Source organism: Haliotis rubra, unplaced genomic scaffold, assembly GCF_003918875.1.
Source record: "Haliotis rubra isolate DU_JTF1 unplaced genomic scaffold, ASM391887v1 Scf660, whole genome shotgun sequence".
NCBI classification, from domain to species: Eukaryota; Metazoa; Mollusca; class Gastropoda; order Lepetellida; family Haliotidae; genus Haliotis; species Haliotis rubra.
In genome coordinates, this window is record NW_025767369.1 from 295093 (window position 1) to 322434 (window position 27342).

Here is a 27342-nt window from a genome sequence, read left to right on the forward strand (position 1 = left end):
TCAAGAATTGGAAAACGAGCTTTCAATCATCTCAAGCTTTAGGATGTGTGAAGTGAGTATCGTTATTGGGCTCTATGTAACAAATGATATTGTCAATACTATCACAAACAATAACAATGTAATATATATAAACGCTTTATTTCAGAAGCAATATCTGAACCAAAGGTATCTTGGTTTCTTTAAACCTCAATGCAATTGGTTGTGAATTTGGAAACTAATCGAAACAGCTTATAAAAGTACTCAGATTTGTTGGTTATGTGCTCGATGTAATTTCATGAACCAACAATCATTCATCTATAGCCAATCACTTTCATTTTTGTTATCTTATCAGTCACAGGATCATAAAGGATGCCGTGAGGTCTCAACGACAACAGCTTACAAGTGAGTCATCAGTGGGTCAGTCCTGGACACGTGCTTGGCTACTGCTGAGCTAGTATTGCTGAGCTGGTATTGTTGAGCTGGTATTGTTGAGCTGGTATTGCTGAGCTGGTATTGCTGAACTGGTATTGCTGAGCTAGTATTGCTGAGCTAGTATTGCTGAGCTAGTATTGCTGAGCTGGTATTGCTAAGCTAGTATTGCTGAGCTAGTATTGCCGAGCGAGGAGAAATGACACTAGACAAATAGTGAGAAAAAATGAAGTTCACCCTATGTTGGCTTGCTGCCTGGGTACTGCTAAAGTTAGCATATTGACCACAACTACTTGCATTCAGTTACGTTGCATTTGTCCCAGCGTTGGGCAATATCTGTTGTGTAACACCACGGTATGTCAACTGTGTCAGTAAGAACAATGCGGCAGTAGTTGGCAACTTCTTCCATAGATTCTCCAGTTGCGAAATGGCCAGGGACATTGCCATTGACATCATGCTTGTGGGGTGTGTTTGAAATCCACTTCTGACATTCTCTGCCTGAAAGGGTGACATTCAACGTGCCATTGTAGAAGCGTCTTCTCTTGATAACAGTCCCGCCTGGAAGCAGCTGTTCTGTGGCCCGTATGAAACAATCTTGCCCTGAGTAAAAGTGAGACATAGTGATGCATAATATATACATACTCTCTTGACGTTCTGGATTAACTAACATGCTGCCCTAGCCATGGTTTGACGTACTTCTGTGCATGCCTTTGATGACATCTATAACCACTGCGAATGTGACCCGTATTCTGTGAAGGAAACTTTTCATTCCATATTGACTCTATAAGAATTCCTTATCGCCAAACTACATTCATTATCTTTTGACCATCTGGCTTGGGATACTGATGGGGTATTATCCGTTTGCCTGCCCTGTAATTGGCTATATGCAGATTAGGACTAATAGCCCAGTTCTTGTACAATTGTAGTCTGTTCGAGTAAGTGGAGTTCACTCACCACCACGTTCACTCCTTGACCACACTGAACACAGTGCATAATGATTAGTGAACTCAGTCATTGTAAGTAATCAAAGTTGACATGAGGCATGGGGGTTATAAAGCAACAATTTAGTTTACAAGTCATGCTACAATGGCAAAGGCACGTGTTCAATTTGTTCCCAATTCCTGTGGTGGGCAGAGTTTAGCATTCAATGGTTATGAGTTTTGAATGAAATTAAGAAGAAACAAACGGTCCAGTGGAGATGCTGTAAGAAAGATTGTGTATTAGTTGATGTTACGTGCAGAATCAGTAAAATTAAAAATGGCACCATTCTTGTCAAATGTTTAATTTTCGTGTATTTATTGTATTTGCGGGTGTGATATGCAATAAACAAAATGTGATAAACTTTACTGTTTCTCCTTATTTGCTGCATGCATTTCTACTATAGCCTTCATGCCCATTGTTGTAAGGATTAGTACGGTCCACTGACTTTCATACCTAAACAATACCTGCAGACAAAAAGATAACATCCCATATTGATATACCAGGTAAAATGTTTTTCTAGTTGACAGCAGTGTCAGAATTTAACTTCCTTGTCTAAAGAATAACAACATGTATTCATCTGTATTCCCGAAGCCAATGAAGATCCATTATTGATGGAAAATGGCTGAGTGTAGCGTTAAACAAGAAACAATCAAATGTTTTCTTCACTCACAAAAACAACAAAACACACACACACACACACACATACACTCTATCGTACACACACGCTTGCGCGCGCGCAACATCGGTGTGCTGTGAGTATCCCTTTTATCTTGGACGATGTAAATTCGACACAATCTGTGTGGTAGAATCTAGCATCGTTCCTGATTATATGCCGTGTAATGAAAGTGGTAAACGTAAGCACTTTATGACTTTCACCCGACAAACATTTACAACCGGTGATATACTGTCAAACTCTCTTACTGATATTTGAAAACATACCTGGCGTCAGTGCTTGATTCACGCGGCCTTCCGTGTAGCTCTGCATAGAGACAAGCGAATAGAAGAAAAAAATATATTTTGAAATGTGCACTATATAATCAACCAGATTAACGCTTGAGAATTTAATTGAGTGAGTGAGTTCATATCTAAATTCACATCGGCAATTGTTCAGCCATAAACATTGTTCGTGATTAAAACAAGTAAAATATGAATAATAACTAAAGATACATTATAAAAAAACAGTCAGCGAAGGACAGTGAAGACAATTAGAATATCATAGATATAAATTTAAAAACTAGTAATTAAATCTAAAAAAAATAACTATAGATGACGAGACAATAATAGAAAAACAGGCTTTAGATTATCAACAACTGATGGCAGATCACCATGCAAAGGGCCATGGGGGATGACAGTAGATTTGCTTCCTGCATGGACCCTAGCTGGCTTTTCAGATGTTAGCAGTTGTGGACGAATCTAGCCATACATTAAAAAAAAACAAATATAGTACGATTTAAAAACCCTTGATACATATAAAAATCCCTCACTTTCCATTACAAATCCCAATATTAAATGGGAATGAGAATGCTTGATCATGTTGTTTTGTCATCACAAGGGATACAAAACGAAGGATCCTGACATATTTTCAAATATTCATGTGTGTATCTGTTGTGACCAATACGGCATAGTCTTAGCGTGACAACCCAAGAACCAATATAGGGTTTTAGTGCATTTAATGTATTGATACCTGCTTGAGTGTCCCATTTCTTTTGCATTAGATCCCGGATGGTCTGTAGTCACTGTAAGGTATCAGAAATGGTGTCACAGATTTGATGAGTGCTGCTTTAGCAGCAGACTCAGCCATTGTCTTACCCGAAATTCCAACATGGCGAGGTAACCAGCAGAAGACGCTGTCATATTGGCCGGTAGGAAAATTATTTTGTTATTTAAGAATTTCGATTAAAAGTGGATGTTCATTTGACATTTCTTTAAGTGGCATATGAAATGTTTTAATTGCTTGCAGGCAATAAAGAGAGGTTGAAAATATTACGTATTATTTATATTTAAACTGGTTTTTTTTTAATATAAGAGCAGATAGAATAGCGTTTGTTTCTGCTGTAAAGATGGAGCTGTTATTTGGCAATGTGGATCCAATAACAGTGGCACTAGCAACTGCGCCACCTTGCAGTTATAACTCATAAACTCAAGTATCGTAAGTTTTCTTAATTTACGATATTGTTGGTTATTTTCAGATTTCTTAAGTTTTGTTAATGTGAAATACACCTGTGAGTTCACCAGCTGCCAAGGAGGAGAAGAAAGTAGGCGGAAAGGAGATATGTTTTCAAGGTTGATGTTAGCGGCAGAAATGACTGGCTTAATTCGTATTCCAAGAGGTTTATTAAGTATAGACGTTTCATTATATAGATCCCTATAAAGGGGATTAAATACACAGTTGTAAGCCGTATTTGTAGTTTCGTATAGTTTCGTAATATATCACAAATAGTGTTTAATGCGGCGGTATATAAGAGAAGGCTCATCTGCTTCAACGTAAAGACTGTCAATATGGGAAGTTTGAAAAGATCCAAGACAAAGTCTTAAACCTTGGTCAAGAATCAAGGAGTTTAAGGTTCCATTAGCGCGCCCCAGTACAAATGCTGGAGCCATAATCGAGTTTTAAACGGATGAGTACATTTTGAGCAGGGTCTCTTTTACTCGAGGTAGAAACAACTAATCTTGCCAATCACGTTGCTGTCAAAAGGGACAGAAAATTCAATGATATAAATACATTCACTAGCTTTATCGAAAAGAATAAGATGAGGTTTGTTGGCAGGAATTCATCTGAGGCTGTATATCACAAAGACATTTAATAGCATCCTGTTCCACGACACCCTCGACATGTTCAGGGTCGTAGCATGGAATGGCCTTAGAGTCAAAGCCACATGCATGGCGAAGACAACAATAGAAGAAACGAGCCATGCCATTATGTCTTTTAAGATATGCTGTTTGTGCCAAGAATGGGCATCCACTGACAAGGTGTTGGACAGTCATTAAATATTTTCTTAGAAAATTTAGGCTATTGCATGTGGGAAGTGAATAGTCCTGAGCAGCAAGGAGTGCACCACTCACCCACCCTCACCTGTTTCTACACTGTCATACTGTTCACCGACTTCTCACCTGTCCCACACTGTCCACACTCACCTGTCCCTCACATCTTGAACAGTCATATGTCCCTCACCTCCACCTCCTACAGAGTCTACACATGTCCACACCACTAACACACCTCACTCTGTCTCTACACAGTCATATGTCCACACTGTCTCACTCCCACCCTCACCTGTCTCTTCTACACTGTCATATGTCCACACACCACTCACCCACCCTCTCACTCTGTCTCACGGTCTCTCACCTGTCTACACAGTCATATGTCCCACCACTCACCCATTCTCACCTGTCTCTACACAGTCATATGTGTGTCACTCACCACCCTCACCTGTGTCTACACAGTCATATGTCCACACACCACTAACTCACCCTCACCTGTGTCTACACAGTCATATGTCCACACACCACTCACCCACCCTCACCTGTCTCTACACAGTCATATGTCCATCCACCCTCTTACCCACCTCACCTCACTCTCCTGTCTCCACACTGTCACCCTCACCTGTCTACACAGTCATGTGTCTCACTCACCCACTCTCACCTGTGTCTACACAGTCATATGTCCACTCACCACTCCGTCCAATATGTCTCCACCTGTGTGTCTCTACACAGTCATATGTCCACATTGTCACTCACTCCACCCTCACCTGTCTCTACACAGTCATATGTCCATCCACCACTCACCCACCCTCACCTGTGTCTCTACACAGTCATATGTCCACACAGTCATCACCTGTCTCACCTGTCTCTACACAGTCTCCACTCACCAACACCTCACCTGTCACCTCTACACAGTCATATGTCCACACCACCACCCTCACCTGTCTCTACACAGTCATATGTCCATCCCACTCTCCCACTCTGTCTCTACACAGTCATATGTTCACACACCACTCACCCACCCTCACCTGTCTCTACACAGTCATGTGTCCACACACCACTCACCCACCCTCACCTGTCTCTACACAGTCATATGTCACACACACCACTCACACACCCTCACCTGTCTCTACACAGTCAGTCATGTGTCCACACACCACTCACCCACCCTCACCTGTCTCTACACAGTCATATGTCCACACCACTCACCCACCCTCACCTGTCTCTACACAGTCATATGTCCACACACCACTCACACCCTCACCCTGTCTCTACATACAGTCATGTGTCCATACCACACCACTTCACTCCACCTCAGCTGTCTCTACACAGTCATATGTCCACACACCACTCACCCACCCTCACCTGTCTCTACACAGTCATATGTCCACACCACTCACCCACCCTCACCTGTCTCTACACAGTCATGTGTCCACACCACTCACTCACCCACCCTCACCTGTCTCTACACAGTCATGTGTCCACACCACTCATCCACCCTCACCTGTCTCTACACCTGTCTCTACACAGTCATATGTCCACACCACTCACCCACCCTCACCTGTCTCTACACAGTCATATGTCCACACACCACTCACCCACCCTCACCTGTCTCTACACAGTCATGTGTCCACACCACTCACCCACCCTCACCTGTCTCTACACAGTCATGTGTCCATATATCACTCATCCACCCTCACCTGTCTCTACACAGTCATATGTCCACACCACTCATCCACCCTCACCTGTCTCTACACAGTCATGTGTCCATACACCACTCACCCACCCTCACCTGTCTCTACACAGTCATATGTCACACCACCACACCCACCCTCACCTGTCTCTACACAGTCATATGTCCACACACCACTCACCCACCCTCACCTGTCTCTACACAGTCATATGTCCACACCACTCCATTCCTCACTGTCTCTCACAGTCCTCCACCACACCACCTACACAGTCTCACCTGTCTCACCTACACCCTCACCTGTCTCCACAGTCATATGTCCACACCACTCACCCCACCCTCACCTGTCTCTACACAGTCATATGTCCACACCACTCACCCTCCACCCTCACCTGTCTCTACACAGTCATGTGTCCACACCACTCACCTCCCACCTGCCTACACCATATGTCCACACCACTCACCCACCCTCACCTGTCTCTACACAGTCATGTGTCCACACCACTCACCCCCCCTCACCTGTCTCTACACAGTCATATGTCCACACCACTCACCCACCCTCACCTGTCTCTACACAGTCATGTGTCCACACCACTCACCCACCCTCACCTGTCTCTACACAGTCATGTGTCCACACCACCACTCACCCACCTTCACCTGTCTCTACACAGTACATATGTCCACACCCTCCACCTCACCCACCCTCACCTGTCTCTACACAGTCATATGTCCACACCACTCACCTCTCACCTGTCCACATGTCATATGTCCACACTATCCACTCACCCACCATATGTCATGTCCTCTACACAGTCATGTGTCCATCCACTCACCCCACCTTTCACCTGTCTCCACACTGTCACTCCTCACTATGTCCACCACCACCTGTCCTACTTCTCACCTGTCTCTCTCCATGTCCACACCTCACTCACTCCACACCTCCTCACCTGTCCTACAGGTCATGTGTCCACCAGTCATGTCCCATCCACCTCGCTCACCTGTCATGTCACATGTCCATCCACAGTCATCATCTCCACACCACCACCCTCACCTGTCCACAGCTCATCCATGTCCCACCCACCTGTCTCACCTGTACACAGTCATGTGTCCACACCCACTCATCCATTCCTCACCTGTCCTCCCTCCATCCATATCTCTACCCACACAGTCATATGTCCACACCATTCCTCACCACTCCTCACCTGTCTCTACACAGTCATGTGTCCACCTACCACTTCACCACTCACCTGTCTCTACACTGTGTGTCCACCACCTACCACCTCACCCTGTTCTCATATGTCATGTGTCCACACTCACTCACTCCACCTCCCTCAGTCAGCATGTCCATACCACTCACCTGTCCACACCTGTTCCCATGTGTCCATACACCACTGTCCACCTCACCTGTCTCTGCCATTAGTCATATGTCCACACCCACTCACAGTCCATCCTTCCTCACAGTCCATGTCCACATGTCCCACTCCACTCACCTGTCTCTCCACAGTCGTCATGTCCATATCCACTCTGTCCCGTCTACACTGTCGTGTGTACCCACCCACCTCACTCCATCTCACATTGTCCCTACACAGTCCATGTCCACCACCACTGTGTGTCCACCTCACCTGTCACTACACAGTCATGTGTGTCCACCCACCTCACCTGTCCCCACACAGCTCTGTCCACACACTCAGTCACCCGGTCCATACACCATTGTCCCGGTCCCTCCACCTGTCTTCTCTACACAGTCATGTCCACTACCACTCACCTCTCACCTGTCCCATGTCCACGCCTGTCACCCACACCCCCACTGTCTCTACTCAGTCATGTGTCCACACCACTCACCCACCCCTCACCTGTCTCTACACAGTCATATGTCCACACCACTCACCTGTCAACCTGTCTCACAGTCTGTCCACTGTGTCACTCCATCCCTCACCTGTCTACACAGTCCACACCACTCACTCAGCCCACCGGTCATGTGTCCTGTCTCTACACAGTCACAGTCATGTGGCCCACGCCACTCACCCCCTCCACCGGTCCACTCACCATGTCCACCTCACTCACCTCTACACAGTCATGTCCACACATACACACCCTCCACCTGTGTCTACACAGTCAAGTGTCCACACACCACTCACCAACCCTCACCTGTCTCTCCACAGTCATGCGTCCACACCACTCACCCACCCTCACCTGTCTCTACACAGTCATATGTCCACCCATCCACCTCACCTGTCCTACACAGTCATGTGTCCATATACCACTCCCTCACCCTGTCTCTACACAGGCATGTGTCCATTGTCACTCTCACCTGTCTCCACCACCTACACGCCTGTCTCTACACAGACATGTCCGTGTGTGTCATATCACTGTCTCCACCCTCCGGTCCTCCACAGTCTATGTCCACTGTCGTGTGTCCATATGTCCTCACACCACTCATCCACTCACCCTCACCTGTCGTCATCCACGGTCGTGTGTCTCCATATGTCACCACCATGTCTGTCCACGGTCATGCGTCCGTGTCCATACCACACCCATCCACCCTCACCTGTCTCTCCACTTCTGTCGGTCATGTGTGTCATGTGTCCATATCCCACCATGTGTCCATACACCTTCACTACCCACACTCAGTCTGGTCTATACACAGACATATCTCCACTGTCGCATCCGTCCATTCTCCTCCTCCACCAGTGTCTCTACACAGTCATATGTCCATGTCCACGGTCACCACTGTCCGTGTCAACCCTCGCCTATCATCCCAGATCAGTCACATGTCCATTGGTCGTATTCCACTCACCCACCTCACCTGTCTCTACACAGTCATATGTCCATACACCACTCACCCACCCACACCTGTACCTGTCTCTACACAGTCATGTGTCCACACCACACCCACCCTCACCTGTCTCTACACAGTCATGTGTCCACACCACTCACCTCACACCTCACCTGTCTCTACACAGTCCATACCACTCACCTGTCCACATACACAGTCTCCACCTGTCTCTCTACACAGTCATATGTCCATACACCACTCACCCACCCTCACCTGTCTCTACACAGTCATGTGTCTCACACCACTCACTCCCACCCTCACCTGTCTCTACACAGTCATATGTCCACGCCACTCCATCCCACCCTCACCTGTCTCTACACAGTCATATGTCCTCACCTGTCTCCATATCACCCTCACCTGTCCCTACACAGTCATGTGTCCACACTCACCACTCACCCTCCCTCACCTGTCCCTACACAGTCACAGTCATATGTCACACCACTCACCACTCACCCCTCCCTCTCCACACACCTGTCACCTACACAGTCATATGTCCACACACCACTAACTCACCCTCACCTGTCTCTGCACAGTCATGTGTCCACACCAATCACCCACCCTCACCTATCCCAGATCAGTCATATTTCTCTACGCCGGTCACCCACTCTCACCTGTCTGTAACACAGTCATATGTCCACACCACCCACTCTCACTATCCCAGATGAGTCACATGTCCACCCCCTACCCCCAACCCCTCTAACCCTCACCCACCCTCACCTGTCTCTACACAGTCATGTGTTCACACCACACACCCACCCTCACCTGTCTCTACACAGTCATGTGTCCACACCACTCACCTCACCTCACCTGTCTCTACACAGTCATATGTCCACATACCACTCACCTGTCTCTACACAGTCATATGTCCATACACCACTCACCCACCCTCACCTGTCTCTACACAGTCATGTGTTCACACCACTCACCCACCCTCACCTGTCTCTACACAGACATGTGTCCACGCCACTCATCCACCCTCACCTGTCTCTCCACAGTCATATGTCCATATATCACTCATCCACCCTCACCTGTCTACAAAGTCATGTGTCCACACCAATCACCCACCCTCACCTATCCCAGATCAGTCATATTTCTCTACGCCGGTCACCCACTCTCACCTGTCTGTAAAGAGTCATATGTCCACATACCACTCACCCACTCTCACTATCCCAGATGAGTCACATGTCCACCCCCACCCCAACCCCCTCTAACCTGTCTCTACACAGTGATATGTCTACACCACTCACCCACCGTACTATGTTGAAATAGCAGATTGTTCCGTACACAGCTGCTAGCCATGCTTCACATGCGTGTGTTTTATACATAATGTGTGATAATGGTTGTATGAGTGCAAACATGAATCTAAGAGTTGCTCTGTCATATGCCTCGAGAAGTGGTACCTCGAGTCTAACATATATACAAGTCCATATGTATGTGTGATGGTTTTACTTGCGCCTATGCGTGTCTAACATGTCTGTATGCTTAATATTTGCACAGTGCATCTGTATGTCTGATGGCTGTACTGTGAATTATTTGTGCCGGAAAATATTCTGAGGTAATGAAACACTGGTTACTGTGCTTGAAGAAAACAACCTACAAGGCTCGTGGCGGTTTTATTGTCAGAAAATGCAGTCAGCAATATTAAAGCTAATCCCGTGCAGTCAAAAATATCAATCATGAACGTTCAATCATCCAAGTCACATCGCCTGACCATCCATTCTATTTGTTCGGTGTTGACCATAGTACCAGGGGTATGTCGACGGTGTAACGATAGATATGGCGAGGCCGCAATACACTAATTTATTTCATTAGTTCATATTCTCTTCCTTCCGACAGGTGAATGTTGTATAGAGACGTACATAGAAGACAAAAGATGGTTTTGAATCCTTACAGTAAGCGTTTACAACCAACAAACACATGGCAGCTGATATTTTGATATTATGGTCGAACAAGCAAATATATTGCAGCTGATATTTTGATACACTAATCCGTGATGGATAGGGCTAATTTTCAATCCCCATATTCAGAGGTGAAACAGATGGACGCAGAGGGACACAAAAGGGACATTTCTCCACCAACACTTTGAAACGGAGCTAATGAACATTATATGAAATATGTTCATCATTCTTGTTTATCATTATATGTATTGCTGGAGGACTGATACTAGACAAATGTTAGTTGTTCAACTGTCTACAGATAAAGTGAATAGCCTGATCAGTAATTATGTTGTTTTTTTTTACTGGTAATTCCTTTCGTTAACCATATTTAACTGATTTCAATGCTTGACAAGATACATGTAACCTGATTCGCCCAATTCTTATCACCACGGGTCTCCACTTCCCCAGACAAATACTCATAACAACCCCATAAATCACTATTACCAGTCACAAGAAGCTTACACCAGTATATAATCATACTACACTGCCTCTAAAATGAACGTTCTTTTTGATAGCTGAGACGCACCGCTTTGTTAACTGTCCTTATCGGCTTAAGTGATAGGCAAGAGGTGCACCCAGGCAGGGCAACAAAATATCATCTGCTGAAACATTGAAGGAAGGAATGTAGGTAGGTAGGAATGAAGATAGGTAGGAAGGTAGGTACGTTGGTAGGTAGGTGGGTGGTTTAGGTAGGTAGGTAGGTATGTAAGTAGGTGTGTGGGTAGCAGGGTGGGCAGCAGGGTGGATAGGTGGATGAGTGGGTGGGTATGTAAGTGGGTAGGTAGGTGGGTGGGTGGGTAGGTACATGTAGAGTGAGTGAGTGAGTTCAAATTTAAAGTCACATCGGCAATATTTCAGCCATATCGTGACTAAAACTAGTTCTAAATTTATAATACATACATATAATATATAAAACCCTGTCAACGAAAGACAGTAAAACCACTAGATTATCACAAAATGAGTTAAAACTAGCTAGCATATAACTTTGGAAGTAGGTAGGTGGGTGGGTAGGTAGGTGGGTGGGTAGGTAGGTAGGAGGCCTCTGGGTAGGTAGGTAGGTGGGTAGGTAGGTAGGTGGGTGGGTAGGTAGGTAGGTAGGTAGGTAGGTAGCTGGGTAGGTAGGTAGGTAGGTCGGTGGGTAGGTAGGTAGATGGGTAGGTAGGTACGTAGGTAGGTAGGTCGGTGTGTAGGTAAGTAGGTAGGTAGGTAGGCCTCTGGGTAGGTAGGTAGGAGGCCTCTGGGTAGGTAGGTAGGTAGGTAGGTCTGGTGGGTAGGTAGGTGGGTGGGTAGGTAGGTGGGTGGGTAGGTAAAAGGGTGGGTGTAGGTGGGTGGGTAGGTAGGTAGGTAGGTGGGTGGGTAGGTGGGTGGAGTAGGTGGGTGCAGGTAGGTAGGTGGGTGGGTAGGTAGGTAGGTAGGTAGGTGGGTGGGTGGGTAGGTGGGGTAGGTAAGGTAGGTGAGGTAGGTAGGTGAGTGGGTAGGTAGGTAGGTGGTTGGGTAGGTGGGTAGGTAGGTCGGTGTAGGTAAAAGGTAGGTTGGTAGGTGGGTGGAAGGTAGGTAGGTAGGTCAGTGGAGTGAGTAGGTAGGTCGGTGGGTAGGTAGGTAGGTAGGGGTAGGTAGGTCGGTGGGTGGGTGGAGTAGGATAGTAGGTAGGTGGGTAGGTAGGAAATGGTGGGTAGGTAGGTAGGTGGAGTAGGTGGGTGGAAGGGTAGTGTAGGTAGGTAGGTAGGTATGTGGAGGTCGGGTAGGTAGGTAGGTAGCCAGGTAGGTAGGTAGGTAGGTAGGAGGTAGGTAGGTAGGTGGATGGGTAGGGTAGGTGGGTAGGTAGGTAGGTCGGTGGGTAGGTGGAGTAGGTAGGTAGGTAGGTGGGTAGTAGGTGGAGGTAGGTGTAGGTGGTGTGGAGGTGGGTGGGTAAGGTAGGTAGGTAGGTAGGTAGGTAGGTAGTTGGGTAGGTGGATGGGTAGGTAGGTAGGTAGGTATGTCGGTAGGTAGGTAGGTGGGTAATTCACGGTATGGAGGTAGGTAGGTGGGTTTCAGGTAGGTAGGTCGCGTCTTTATGGTAGTATGGTACGGACGGTTGCGCGACTAGACCCAGAGCCACGATGATCAACTCTCGTTGTTTCTGTGCTTCGGGAAGCGCGTAATACTGAGATGCGTGGTGTGTTCGAGTCGTTTGCCGGTGAGCACGTAGTATTCTCGCATGGCGTCGTGGACGTTCACGAACGTCGTCACGGCATGTTTTTTCACGCGCGAGTTGGGCGTTGATGGTACGCGTTTTGGCCAAACTCGGCTTGCGTGGCCTGCAGTTTCTCCACGGCTATAACGTGACGTTTACGTATGTGCTGCCTAGGTATGTCGATCGCTCCGTTTTTCCATCGGTTGTCGACATGTTTTATAACATAATGTGAGAGTGTTTACTTCTATAATTGACGGGCGGGTACCGCTGCCATAATGTGAGTGTTTACTTCTAATTGACGGGCGGGTACCGCTGCCCGGGGTGGTGGTGGTGATGTCTTCGCGTTGAATTTGTACAGCAATACGGAGATGACGGTGGTGATGGATGCTGCCGTCGTTATGGTGTAACAAATCCATTGACGAGTTTTTTTTCTGCTTTTTAGCTAACTGACCTTTGCGACCGGCGGCTATTTTTGGGATCCTTTTTTCTTCTGGTTACGGTATCAATCACTTTTTCCGTTGTCTGCTGTCTTTGCTCGGGGACAGCAGCATCCTTCTTCTCCTCCTCCTCCGACAACATCTTGTACACTGTTATCATTATTTTCTTCTTTAAATTGGCAATGCTTTGCCGATATGATCGCCGTGGTCAACGGAGCTAAAAACATGCCGTACCTGTGGTACAGCATGCAGCTGACAGCGCTCAAAGCGTGTTCGATGAACGGATCTTTCTTGAGATCTTCCCACAGGTAAAGTCGATGTTCCGACGGAATGGGAAGGATGTAGGAGGCTATGCCAGCGTAGATCTGCGTTAGGACCGACCCTATGGGGTTCGTCATTTCTGCGCCGAGTCTGGCTTCGTATCTCGCGTACAGCTTGTCGATTTCTTCGGCCGACATTTTGTGAATTTTATCGGGAAGGTGGTCACCCCACCAGAATATTGTTTGTCTTTCTCGCTTGTCGTTTTTATTATTGTCGTCATCAAACATTGGTTTCGTCGCACTCTATCTTAGAATGTGACAAGCAATGTTTAAGTCTAATAAAATGAAATCTGATGTACGCGAAACACATCGAGATGAAAGCCAAGTTGCACACGACGAGCGTTTCGAACATCACTTTTTTGCTGAAGCTATGCTTGGAGTTTGCTAGAATTTTGCTGAAGCTATGATTGAATTTGCTAGAATTTTGCTAGAATTTTGCTGAAGCTATGCTTGAATTTGCTAGAATTTTGCTTGAATTTTGTCAGAAGTTTGCAATAATTTCGCTAGAATTGTGCTGAAGCTATGTTTGAATTTGCTAGAATTTTGCTACAATTTTGCTGAAGCTATGCTTGAATTTGCTAGAATTTTGCTTTAATTTTGTCAGAAGTTTGCTAGAATTTTGTTAGAATTTTGCTAGAAGTTCGCTAGAAGTTTGCTGAAGTTATACTTGAATTTGCAGACTTTGTATGCCACCGGTTGGTCGGTTTTCAGCAGGAGGTTTCGTTTCGGCGAGCTGTTTCTTCAGTCGTTCTCGTTCTTGTTTGGTCTTGTTTGGATCACGTCGTTTTCTCGCAAGCAGTCCTCGAACAAATCCCTGTCCTTGCAGTGAAACAGGGCGACCCATCGCATCTGTTCCCGCAAATCTTTCAGCACCGAGTTGAATTTCTGAGTCAGCACCCAAACACTTAGCTTCGTGTGTCGGCCCGAGAAGTCCAGATACGACAGCGTGTCTCGTTTTTTAACCATCTCCTTGTTGGCGCTGCAGTCGTCCAGGATGAAGAGCGTCGATTCTCCTTTCAACTTGTTGTGATAAAAGCACAACCAGTCCTGCAGACGAGTTCCAGGATCGATTTTGTGAACGTTCGGGTCCGTCATCACCCACGCTCTCTCTGTGTACGTCTTGTTCACCCGTAATGTGGGGCAGAGAATGACGATGTGGTCGAACACGTCATGATAGTATCCTTCCAACATGTTCAGCACGAATGCCGTCTTGCCGCACCCTGTCTGACAGCACACGGTGGCGGAGAGGGAATCGCGAGGTAAATCAATAAATGGCTTGCACGAATCTTCCATTGTCTATATTTAGTTGCGCGTCCATAATCACGTACAAATATAATTTTAATTTACCGCCCGGACTTTGAGCTTCCTTGGTGATTTGGATGGTGATCCTCCCGCTGCCGTTGTTGATGCAACATCCGCTGCCGTGTAGTCTGTCATTGTCCGTGGATCGCATGTCCAGCCACAGCGCGTAATGTTTATCCAGGTATTTATGGAGCGTCACATAGGGTAAAAACCCAGGTCTTTGACGACGTCGTTGACTTCAGCCGAGTGTCGCTTGATGGTCGATAGTTTTTTTTTTATCTCGTCCCACTGCTGGTAAGCTCGCATGCCTTGACTGAACAGCTGGTTGGGAACGCCCTCGATGGTCACTTCCACTTTCCTGATCTCGGGATTCCAAGTGAGTTCGCTGTCTCTTCAGGTTCAGGTTGATGTTCCACAACATGTTGCTCTTGTCCTTGACGATCGTCCGGTGTCACAGCACGCGGTCGTACAGGATGGACAGCTTTCCCAAGTACTGGTTGCGAATCTGCTGGGCTAGTTGCGCGGTCGTGACCATGTCGAACTCTAGCGAGATGTTGTCGAAGACATAGCTGGCCTCACTGTTGTCCCGCATTAAGATAACTTTGCCGTAGTCGTTGAACATGAGTTCGTCTTCCAACCTGTAGCCCAGTGTGGCCTAGTAAAACGGTATATGCCCCTCGAGCAACTCGAAGTCGAGCGGTATGCAAAACCGAATCCCGTATGCCTCGGCGGCGGCTTTTTCTCCTTTCGTTATATTGTCAAGCTGATCTGACGTGAAAACCTTCCCCACACGTAGATCGCTCCATACGTCGTTATTCCGTCTAATTCCTTGATACGACATGTCATCGCGTTCGTTTGAGGTTCTCCAGAGGTCCCCGTAACAGAAAAACACATCGCTGTCATCAATGCTCAGCACCTCGTTCCCGCTGATTTTGATGGTGGTTTTCTTGATGATGGCGCGACCCAGGTTGTTTACGATCGTGCGTTTGTCATTCGTGGACTCCAATGTGATGTGAAAAGCCAGTTGAGTCGTGCCGGGGACGATGACATCGTTCGCGCCTAGGTTGGGGAATCGAACCAGCAGTGTTTGGTTTTGATCGATCGTGCTCGGATTGTTGGTGATGGTCACCGACTGACGCATGGCTTTGACACCGAGCGTCTCTCTCGATTTTTGGAGAGAATCTAACTTTCGTCCGTAATACGACATTTCTTCTATTGAAACTATGTATATTTTTAGTTTAATATAAAATTTTAAAAAAATGGTGGACGATATTCCCATGGACGATTTAGACGTACACCAGATGAATGACGACGATGATGTAGCAGACACCTCGTTCATGGGGGACACCGTGGGCAACAAGCTTTTACCAATATTACGATGCTTTAAAACGCGATAAAAAATACGTCGAACCATTGGGTCGCGCCTATCCGAAGTTCAAAATCGACAACGAAGGGACGCTGTGATTGAAAGCTCATCCAGAGGTCGATGTCATGAACAAACACATGAGAAAACATCTCGCCCTGTTGATGCTAGGCAGTCGCTGTGGTGGTAGTCAACTGATACGCGACGAACTAAACCTGCGAGATTACGTTGGCGCACGACCAAAACATCTTCCACCGAAGGTCGTTCACGATCTGCAAAACGTAAGGACCGAACTCGGTTGTGGTGGTGGTGCAGAAGTGCACCAGCGCGCCAAAGAGGCGTCGGACGAAATCGAAAACATATTGGTCACGTACTCGAACGAACCCTTGCCCGGTTTCGAATTTCCTCTTAGGGAACTTCGGGGTCTAGACGAAGCCTTGAAGAACGTGCGCGGAGAACTCTTGAACAACATGGGTAAACTGAACGAAATCGATGAGCACATCGCTCGCAAGAAAAGAAAACTCTGGATTGTCGTCGATGACGAAGCCACGAAAAACATCATCGAGAAAAGATTGCACGACCTGGAAGACGAGAGACGGAGCAGATTGGAAGCTGCTTCCTCCAACTGGGAAGCCCTCCGATCGCAAATCAGCCGTGTGCGCGAAACCATCGACCGAGTCTTGAATGAGGACACCACGTTGGCCGACAGGATCCGAATTCTGCTCCGGGAACAAGGGATCACCATCGCCAGCGTTCTCACGGCTTTGGGCTTCATCGTATCGACCCTGGTCGTGTCGCTGATGGGCAGCGGAGGCACACCACCACCAACCAAAGAAGGTGGCAACGTCAGAGACTGGATAAAAAAACAGTTGAAATCGCAAAGCCGCCGAAGCGCTGCCTGTTATCTTGGGCAGCATCGTGTCCTGGTTGCTAGGGCACACCACCACTAACCAAAGAAGGTGGCAACGTCAGATACTGGATAAAAAAACAGTTGAAATCGCAAAGCCGCCGCAGCGCTGCCTGTTATCTTGGGCGGCCTCGTGTCCTGGTTGCTAGGCTTCTTGTCCCAAACCGTCACGATCGCAAATCAGCCGCGTGCGCGAAACCATCGACCGAGTCTTGAATGAGGACAAAACCGTAACGTGGCTCGGTCAAAACCTGAGGGCGTTAGTCTTCGCCGTGGCGTGTCTGGTGTACGTCGCGGCTAAGGAATTTTTAACCAAATGAGACACAGTCCCGAACACAATCCCGCCGACCACCAGAGCCGTTTTGTCGCTGATTGTTTGCCTGCACATGCAGAGGCAGCTGCTGCTGCTGCTGCTGTCGTGGTGGTGGTTCTACTTCCGGTGCCGGTGCAACGATTCCCACTCGGTTCATCCTCAGTCGCATGTCACTCGGAGCCATGTACAGTTCCGCGCCGAACACGTAGTCGACTTTCGAGCGGGCGTATTCCTGTGCCTTTTCATAGCATACGATGGCACTGGGCAGATCAACCGGTCTGGCGATGGCATCCTTGATGTTGACCACGAACTGTTTCTGCACGTCGTAAGCTGTCCCTTTGCCCACGATGCCAGAACACGTTTGCGACCGCGTGCCCAACACGGCCCACACGTAGGTTCGAATCGAATCATTCAATCTGACGACACTGTACGAGTAAACCCTTTCGAAGTGTCCAGCATGTACATTTTCCAATCGTCCGCGGGTCCCTGCTCAAACCTCCAAACGTGGTAATCCGTGCTGTCGTCGAAAGCCATGTAGTCGTCGTTCCACTCGTTCGTCGTGACGTAATGATACGACTTGTAACCCCAATCTTTCACCAGCAGTTTGCTAACTTTCACGAGAGACATGGTTCGGACCCGGCAAACGCCAATCGACCGTCTTTGGATCTAGTTCGAATTCACCGCAAACGCGTTCGTACGCACGTCGATTTTACGGATTGTTTATCGCATTCGATGCCGCGTCCCGCGGAATCAGGTCGCTGATTTCTTTCAGGATACGTCTGATCTGGTAGGAAACGTGAAAATCGTTCGTCAATGACAACCGAAACCAATTAACATACGGCTACTGCAGCTTGTGCTCGCTCAACGATGAAATATTCAAACCCGTGGGAGCGGAACTCAGAATGAACGTCTCGAATGGCATGGTCGTGCTGGTCAACAACAGAGAAAACACTTTGAGACTCAGCCAGCCGTTGACTAAAACGCTCGGGTTTACGTTCAATGTAATACTACCGAAAACCACCATGACTGGTATGAAATTACCCGAACTCGTTCTGTACCTGTGAACTGTGCGTTCACCTCGATCAGCTGAGCATGACCAACAACGTTCAAGACGAACGACATTTGATGCTGCTGAGAGCCGTGCCGGTGAAAACGGAAAAGTACAATGACGAAAGAACCGAATCGTTTTCGTCGCGGCAGTGCAAGAAATTAAGGCAAGGCACCATCACGGAATTAAAAATATCGGTTTTAGACATTAAACATAATCCAGTTAATGTAGGATACCTGATCCTGACGCTGCACCTACGCAAAAGACAATGACCATAGCTTCGGGTCCGGGAATGACCTTGCGGCTGGGAAAATGTCATACCATCGCTCTCTCCGACCTCGGAGACATGCGCGGATTCGACGAGTCCAGAATCGAGGGCAACCTGTACGCATTGCAACTGAAAAACAACATTTACAAACGCGTCGAAGTGCCCGCCGACAAAGGCAGCAAAGGATCCGGCAACCGCATCAGTGCCCTAAGCGATTTTGTCAACACCGAAGGAGCAGTCAACGACCTCGTCCGCAATGAAGAAGACGAGTGGACAATATCCAGGGCCTTCGACGGCAAGCTGTTCGATCTGAACAATGTCGAGACCACGGTCGTCGCTCGAAACGTGCCTTACACTTTCATGTTCACCGACTACAACAAATGGGTCCTCGTGCCCTCTCGAATTGACTGGATCATTGACATCACGCTCGGCTCTCCCCTCATTTTTACAGAAAGCAAAATCCACTACCTAACGAAAGTCCTGAACGAGGGAATAATGCTCTTGGCTTATGTCCCCGCGCCAAGACGCAGCGTGATCCTCAACCGGCTTTCGCAAAATAAATGAGCACGCGTGCTATCGGGGAAACCCGGGACGCAAAGCTCAAGTTTGCAGATGGTGACGGGTTTCGACGAATTGATCGACATCATGGAAAATCTACCGGCCAATTCCACGCTGATCATCCAAGTCTTCCTAGGCGAAAAACCACCATCGGCATCGCGCGAAGTCGAAATCGTGAGAGGTATCAAACTCCGGTGGTCTAATAAGCAACAACATCACGTTTGCTCCGTTAATGTTGTGGTGAACGTGAACGGGTACACCAGCCTGCAGGGGAGTCACCGTCACCGTGGAAGACACGATATCACTCGCCAGAATTTTCCTACCCGACAACATACATTTCATGGGCTTGAAGTGCACGTCCGAGAAATTATCCAAAAACCAATTGAAAATTATTTCCTAACATACATATACAGTCATGAGTGCAAACGTGACTCCGCAAGCCACCATCGCGTTCTCTGATCTCGGGGACACGCGCGGTTTCGACCAACCCGGTACAGAAAATGGCTTGTATGTGTTGCACTTACAACGTGTGCAAACGACGAGAAGTTGTCTTCGAATCTCAGTTGAATTGGATTATTAACCTGGTCCTCACCTACCCCTATCTTATCACAGATGAGGATCGTAATGTCCTCGAACTGAAAAAAGGGGTTCTACTGGACAGGTTTATTCCATTCGAGGAAAATGCATATTACGCTACACCACTGCCACATCAAAAAGGTTACATGCTGGTTGCCCGTCTGGAATTAGGAAAACAATGGATGTATCTGAAAAACGTTCTCGCAGCACCAGGCTCGTGGGTATGTACGATACAAGGTTCTATGATAATTATGATGAAACTGTGTGACGAAAATGGGAAAAGAAATTGGGTGACTGATACTAGAGAGCAGTTGTACAAAACAGGTTATGGTTATGTGTGGTGTCATCACAATGTTGAGTCCCATGCAAAATGTGTCATATTATTTACACAAAGAATGAAAGATATATATTTCCAATCTTGGTCGGAATCATTACGTATCAACAAAATGTTTATATTATAATCATTGAAAATCGGATATACAGCTGGACGTTTTGAAAACTATTTAGCAAAAATCGACCTACAGAAGTTTCGTATATCTCTCTCTCTCGTTTTCTTTGCTCTTCCCATGAATTATTTATTAAAACTCAGGTATGCAGGTATACTAAGAAAAAACAGAATATGTCAATTATGTATATTAATGCATTCACATTGTACATGCTTCTCCATAAAATTCATCATCAACCCCAGGGCTATGGATTACATTCTGTTTGACTAGGATTGAAGATCCTCCAGTGGCCTTATCACCAAGGGGTGTAACAAAATGATATGCATTGGAATGACGTAGCTCAAAAGAGTCAGTTATTAATATGTCTCCTGCAGACAGAATGCTGATGGAGTAAAATCCTGGACCAATCACTCAAATTATTTCATAGGATTTATTGATTATCTGCCCCACACATGTTTGGTGGGCGACAAACTATACTGAGTCAAAAAAGAAACTTCACATTCTTTCTTCAGGGCACTTTAAAAGAACAAGAGATGGTAAGATGGTTAAATTTTTATTATTCAATTGCTGAGATCTGTGTGATGTACTCGATACACTGACAGTGCCATAATCAGTTCCATTAGGCTACACCGCCGTTCTAAAACATGGGTATACAGAATGTCAAGTCACAAGAATAAAAATTCGAAATTTCTCAGTTCAATTTTCTGTATGGCCGCCCCGCGCATTCACCACTGCCAAACACCGTCTCCTCATCGACTGCCTGATGCTTGTGAACACGTGGTTGGGGATTCTGCGCCATTGCTCTTGCAAGGCAGCGCCAAGTTCCTGCAAATTCTGAGGTTGGTTCCTAAGACCACGAAGCCTTTTCCCCATGTGCATCCCAAACATGCTCTATTGGATTAAGGTCAGGGGACCTCGATGGCCAGTCCATGACGTTGATTCCAGCGTTTTAAAGGAAATTTCGTGTCAACATCGTGGTATGCGGCCGAGCATTATCATGCTGGAACTGTAGACCTGGGCCATGAGCCGTCATGAAAGGAACGAGTTCAGGGGTGAGCACCTGGTCACGGTAAGCAGCAGCTGTGAGGTTTCCACGGATGAATGGAGAACGGTTGTTCCCACAGAAAGCACCCCACACCATACAACTTCCGCCCCCGAATCTGTCGACTTCCTGTACACAACATTGGGCATACGTTGGGCCCACAGCAGACGTTGACGTTGATGAAACGGCGTCAATATTGGCCCACGATTTGGACGTCGGGAATGGAGATTGGCAGCCCGCAACCGATTTCGAATGGTCTGTGAGGACAGTCGACCTCTAAACATCTCAGCCCTGGTTCGTGTAGCCGGCAGAAATCTGTCGCGTAGGTGACGTAGGACGATTTGACGGTCTTCTGCTCGTGACGTCACACGTGGACGGCCCGACCTTGGGCGATCAGAAGTGGTGCCAGTTTGTTGTAGACGACCTCGCAAGTCATACACAGTACGACGGCTGTATCCCATTGCTCTTGCGACGTCAATAACTGATGTTCCCGCTTGCAACATGCCAACGGCATGTTCACTTTGCACATTTGACAATCGTGGCATTTCAAGTACCGTTAGAACTTCGGTTTAAAAGTGTTTTTTTCAATTCTTGAGGCCAATGCAAACACGTGCATATGAAGAAAACTTCGATGCGAAGATCACGTGATCGACTGCACGTGCAAAACCTGATTTGGCACTAACGTCATTTGCACGACGAATGGATGGGTTTGAGTGGGTTTTACTAACGTATTTCTTGAGTCGAAAGATAGGGATCCCATTTCGGATACTTAAGAATTGAATGTCAGTTTTGTGTTTGCACTGAAAAATGAACGATGTCAAAGCGCTTTGACATCGTTCATTTTTCAGTGCAAACACACAAACTGACATTCAATTCTTATAATTTCTCACTTTGAAGTTTACACATACGTTTTCCACCCATTTGTAGATGATCATTGTTTAGTGTGTTTTAATACCTGGAAAATGTTGTAATGCCATTCGGTTCAAGAACGTACGTATTGCAGCGATGTTTGTATACACAGCGATTTTCTTTACACATGTATCCCAACCCTTGAAGAAATAGTTCTCAAAGTATCCGATCTTTAAAATATAACAACAAATTCGTTATGATGTTTGAAACTGTTTTAATAAGTATAACATCAATAACAGCATCAAACAGAAAAAAGAAGCAATAACAATAGCATTTTAACCAGCTGGCATTGTACCTTTTCACTTGTAAATAGCTTGTTTGACCGCGTAATAATACAATGACCGACTTCGAAGTTGTGCGGCGTGGCGAATAGGAAGCTGATCTTGTTGTATTCTATTTATTTGTGATTGTTTATTGTGAAATTTATTGAGCAGTTGTTAAACAGACCTCGGGCAGAAAACCGCCAGATGAACCCGCAAACTGCGAAACATTAAACTCCTGTGAAAAGGAACAATGTTCGGCAATCCGTTTGGTAGTGACATTGCCAAACTTGGTGTGACTTGAAACAGGTTCGTTCGCGAAATTGGCATCACCAATTATTGGGGGTCCTTGAAACCGAAGCGAAAAACGTTCACACACGTATGAACGGTGTTTACACAATTATGAACGATTAGAGGGGTTCAAGAGTAATGAACCTTGAAATTTAGATCACATGACCGCTCTCTCAACCAACCAACGTTTGGGAATCTGTGTAAACTTGAAAGCACGAAATTATATAGATGTATCATCAGAGAAAAATTATTCATTATTTTTCAAATTACATTTTGGGAAGGTTTTTTTTTGACTCAGTATATGTGCCCAAGAATGTGCCCAAGAACACCTCCATGTTCTCAAGGGCACTTTTGGGGATTCGCTAGTTTGGGTTTTTGTTAAGAATGAGGATTAGGATTAGTTTTGTGATGACTTCGATACTTTAGGGATTGTCTCAGACGCTTTTTGTTGTTGTAGCATAAGTTCCCTGTAGTTCATATCTTTCGACAATTTTTTGGGCATCGGAAAAACTCATGTTCTGGGTAAATTTGACACTCTCTGGAGAACGATGAATGGTCGCCTGAGCAGCCAGTGCATTTTTTAAAAATCACTGTCACAATCTTCTGTTGAATGTGTCTTCTCAACACAGTGAGCGCACACAACAGACAATGTGCAAGTATTAACACCATGAACATACTTTTGGCATTTAAAGCACTTGAGAAGATTGGGAATTTAGGTGTCGACATGGATGTCACAGTAACCTGCCTTCAGTGATTTGGGAGCATTTGATACAAAGAAAACATATACCTATTTGTTTAATAGTATCATCGTTTTTCATCTCAAGTTCCGACAATCGATCGCGGTCCCCCACAGTGAAAGGAATGCCTAATGTTCTTAACATCTCGAGCAATGCCTTGTATACCCTTAGTTAGAGCAAGAAGGTTGAAAACTCGAACGTAGTTTTGTCAACAGACCCAATCGCAAGGAAACGTGGCTAGAAATCGATTAAGTTGGACAATTTGTGGTCAGTATCAATAGGATCATTGTCAAGTGGACGTTGTTTAAGGAGGGGGGGGGGGGGTTTGTTACTGGCAGGTCGTATGGCACATGCTCAAAACAAGCACGTCTCCGTCTTGCAGCACCCTGATACTCGAATGACTCGAATGATACTCCAGGAGGAAATCTAAATGATTATATTTTCCCACAGACTGGGCCAAGAGCTAACGCCTTCTGGGCATACGACTCTTGGGAAAAACATGAATTCAGTGGTGCATTTGAAATTGCACATGTCACATAGTTGTAGCCCGGGGATTGACAGACCCGGGCCCATCCTACTTTAAGTGGTTTGTTGGTGCACTTAACCACACCAATCCCGTCCTCTACCGACCGACACGGGCTCAGTCCAAGGCTAACAGGCTGCCCAGTTTGGTCGTCCCTTGCTGCTAGCGTTACCAACACTGACGTCAACACGACTCTCTGATACTTCTACCTCGGCAGTGGGAGTAAACATTATTATGAAAAGAATTGTGTATTATAATGCAGTCGTCCCTTGCTACTAACGTTACCAACACTGACGTCAACACAACTGTCTGATAAGTTTACCTCGGCAATGGGAGTAAACATTATCAGGAAAACAATTGTGTATTATAATGCAGTCGTCCCTTGCTACTAACGTTACCAACACTGACGTCAACACAACTGTCTGATAAGTTTACCTCGGCAATGGGAGTAAACATTATCAGGAAAACAATTGTGTAAACATTATTATAATGCAGTCGTCCCTTGCTACTAACGTTACCAACACTGACGTCAACACAACTGTCTGATAAGTTTACCTCGGCAATGAGTAAACATTATCATGAAAACAATTGTGTATTATAATGCAGTCGTCGTGCCCTTGCTACTAACGTTACCAACACTGACGTCAACACAACTGTCTGATAAGTTTACCTCGGCAATGGGAGTAAACATTATCATGAAAACAATTGTGTATTATAATGCAGTCGTCCCTTGCTACTAACGTTACCAACACTGACGTCAACACAACTGTCTGATAAGTTTACCTCGGCAATGGGAGTAAACATTATCAGGAAAACAATTGTGTATTATAATGCAGTCGTCCCTTGCTCTGATACTAACGTTACCAACACTGACGTCAACACAACTGTCTGATAAGTTTACCTCGGCAATGGGAGTAAACATTATCATGAAAACAATTGTGTATTATAATGCAGTCGTCCCTTGCTACTAACGTTACCAACACTGACGTCAACACAACTGTCTGATAAGTTTACCTCGGCAATGGGAGTAAACATTATCATGAAAACAATTGTGTATTATAATGCAGTCGCAGTCGTCCCTTGCTACTAACGTTACCAACACTGACGTCAACACAACTGTCTGATAAGTTTACCTCGGCAATGGGAGTAAAACATTATCATGAAAACAATTGTGTATTATAATGCAGTCGTCCCTTGCTACTAACGTTACCAACACTGACGTCAACACAACTGTCTGATAAGTTTACCTCGGCAATGGGAGTAAACATTATCATGAAAACAATTGTGTATTATAATGCAGTCGTCCCTTGCTACTAACGTTACCAACACTGACGTCAACACAACTGTCTGATAAGTTTACCTCGGCAATGGGAGTAAACATTATCAGGAAAACAATTGTGTATTATAATGCAGTCGTCCCTTGCTACTAACGTTACCAACACTGACGTCAACACAACTGTCTGATAAGTTTACCTCGGCAATGGGAGTAAACATTATCAGGAAAACAATTGTGTATTATAATGCAGTCGTCCCTTGCTACTAACGTTACCAACACTGACGTCAACACAACTGTCTGATAAGTTTACCTCGGCAATGGGAGTAAACATTATCAGGAAAACAATTGTGTATTATAATGCAGTCGTCCCTTGCTACTAACGTTACCAACACTGACGTCAACACAACTGTCTGATAAGTTTACCTCGGCAATGGGAGTAAACATTATCAGGAAAACAATTGTGTATTATAATGCAGTCGTCCAGGTAACAATACGGACGACGAACAGTGGATTACCAGTGTAAGTTAATGCTTTATAATACTTGACGTTCCATGAACCCCCACTGCGACTAAAACTGAAACAGTTGAGACACAAGAAGTCAATAACGAGTGTGACCTACAGCGGCGGTTGCGGAAACACAACACATCCTTATGAATAGGATAACCTGTCGAAACACTATGACCGGAAGTCGTCGACAATGGCCAACGAGTGCTTGCCTAAGTGCTTGCAAAGTGTGGTGGTAATTCAGTTGCTGCCACACACGTCTTCCCAGATTATTAGGGAGTGAGTTGGGTTTTACGCCGCCGGGACACCAGAAATGGGCTTCACACATTGTATACATGTGGGGAATCGAACCCGGGTCTTCAGCGTGACGAGCGAACGCCTTAACGTCTAAGCTACCCCACCGCCCCAAATTTATATTAAAGAACTGGAGTGAATAAAAACGTTATTGGCAAAGCGTATGCAAGAACTAGAATTTGTACTTTACATCGGAAGTGTAATACCAAACATATTTGTTATATTTAGCCAAAAGGCTTTGGGCATTTCAAATTCCTCAGCTGTTTCGTTTTGGGGTTACACCCCGCCAGCTGACTGTCCGTTGTATCATTCTGACTATGTTACCTCAATCCACTATGTTGAAATACAATCGAAATGTCCAACATGAATATAGGTTTAGTAAATGGGTGTATTACAACGACACATCAGCTGTATATCTACATTTGGAGAATGAGCAAGGCGACGAAATGAATAAACCTGCCACAAAAGTCACAATCCGGTAACAGAAATTAACAATTTAAAGTCTGTGTTGGGAAAGGAAGTGTTCAAACGAACTATCTTTTTTCTTTCAATACACAAACATCAATACCGTCAAATGGTCACTTTCTGAGACTTAAATCATCATTTCTATTTCAGGGTAAGCTTGAGAAATACGGCAACTTCCGACAGTTTCTTTTCTAAATGTCAAACATGTGATATAGCATCAATATCTAGGGCCATCTCAACCAAACGTACCTGTTCACTGTTCCAGTCGCTGATGATGGAGGTGAGAACATTACTGCCGCTGATGTTGTTTGGTGACGAAAACTCAAACTGATCATACATATTACAGTCCCTCGTTTTCTTGTTGTAAGTGAAGGCTTCACACGTCGCCTTCAGCTGACATTTGTGCACACAACCCAACAGTCCCCACAGCAATGGTCTCTACAGGCTGACCGTCAACCGTGTAATTGTTGTTGAGTTGAGGAAATCTACTTATCTTGGT

General features: G+C 45.9%; 1 protein-coding gene across 1 annotated transcript; it reads right to left on the reverse strand.

Annotated features, from left to right (window-relative positions):
• Positions 1–122: 122 nt before the first annotated feature.
• Positions 123–27275, reverse strand: LOC124257465 (hepatocyte growth factor-like protein). The gene is made up of 3 exons (XM_046691529.1): positions 27093–27275; positions 2329–2368; positions 123–1008 (listed from the first exon to the last, which is right to left on the reverse strand). The coding sequence occupies exons 1-3, from the start codon at positions 27180–27182 to the stop codon at positions 698–700; spliced, it is 441 nt and encodes a 146-aa protein (XP_046547485.1). The 5' UTR covers positions 27183–27275; the 3' UTR covers positions 123–697.
• Between the last annotated feature and the right edge of the window lie 67 nt (positions 27276–27342).

Excerpts from the sequence above, each read along its gene's own strand:
- LOC124257465 (XM_046691529.1), bottom strand. The coding sequence starts at position 27,182 with ATGTATGATCAGTTTGAGTTTTCGTCACCAAACAACATCAGCGGCAGT. Across the intron at positions 2,369-27,092 it reads GCGACTGGAACAGTGAACAG|AGCTACACGGAAGGCCGCGT; the intron begins GTACGTTTGGTT and ends GTCTCTATGCAG. Across the intron at positions 1,009-2,328 it reads GAATCAAGCACTGACGCCAG|GGCAAGATTGTTTCATACGG; the intron begins GTATGTTTTCAA and ends ACTTTTACTCAG.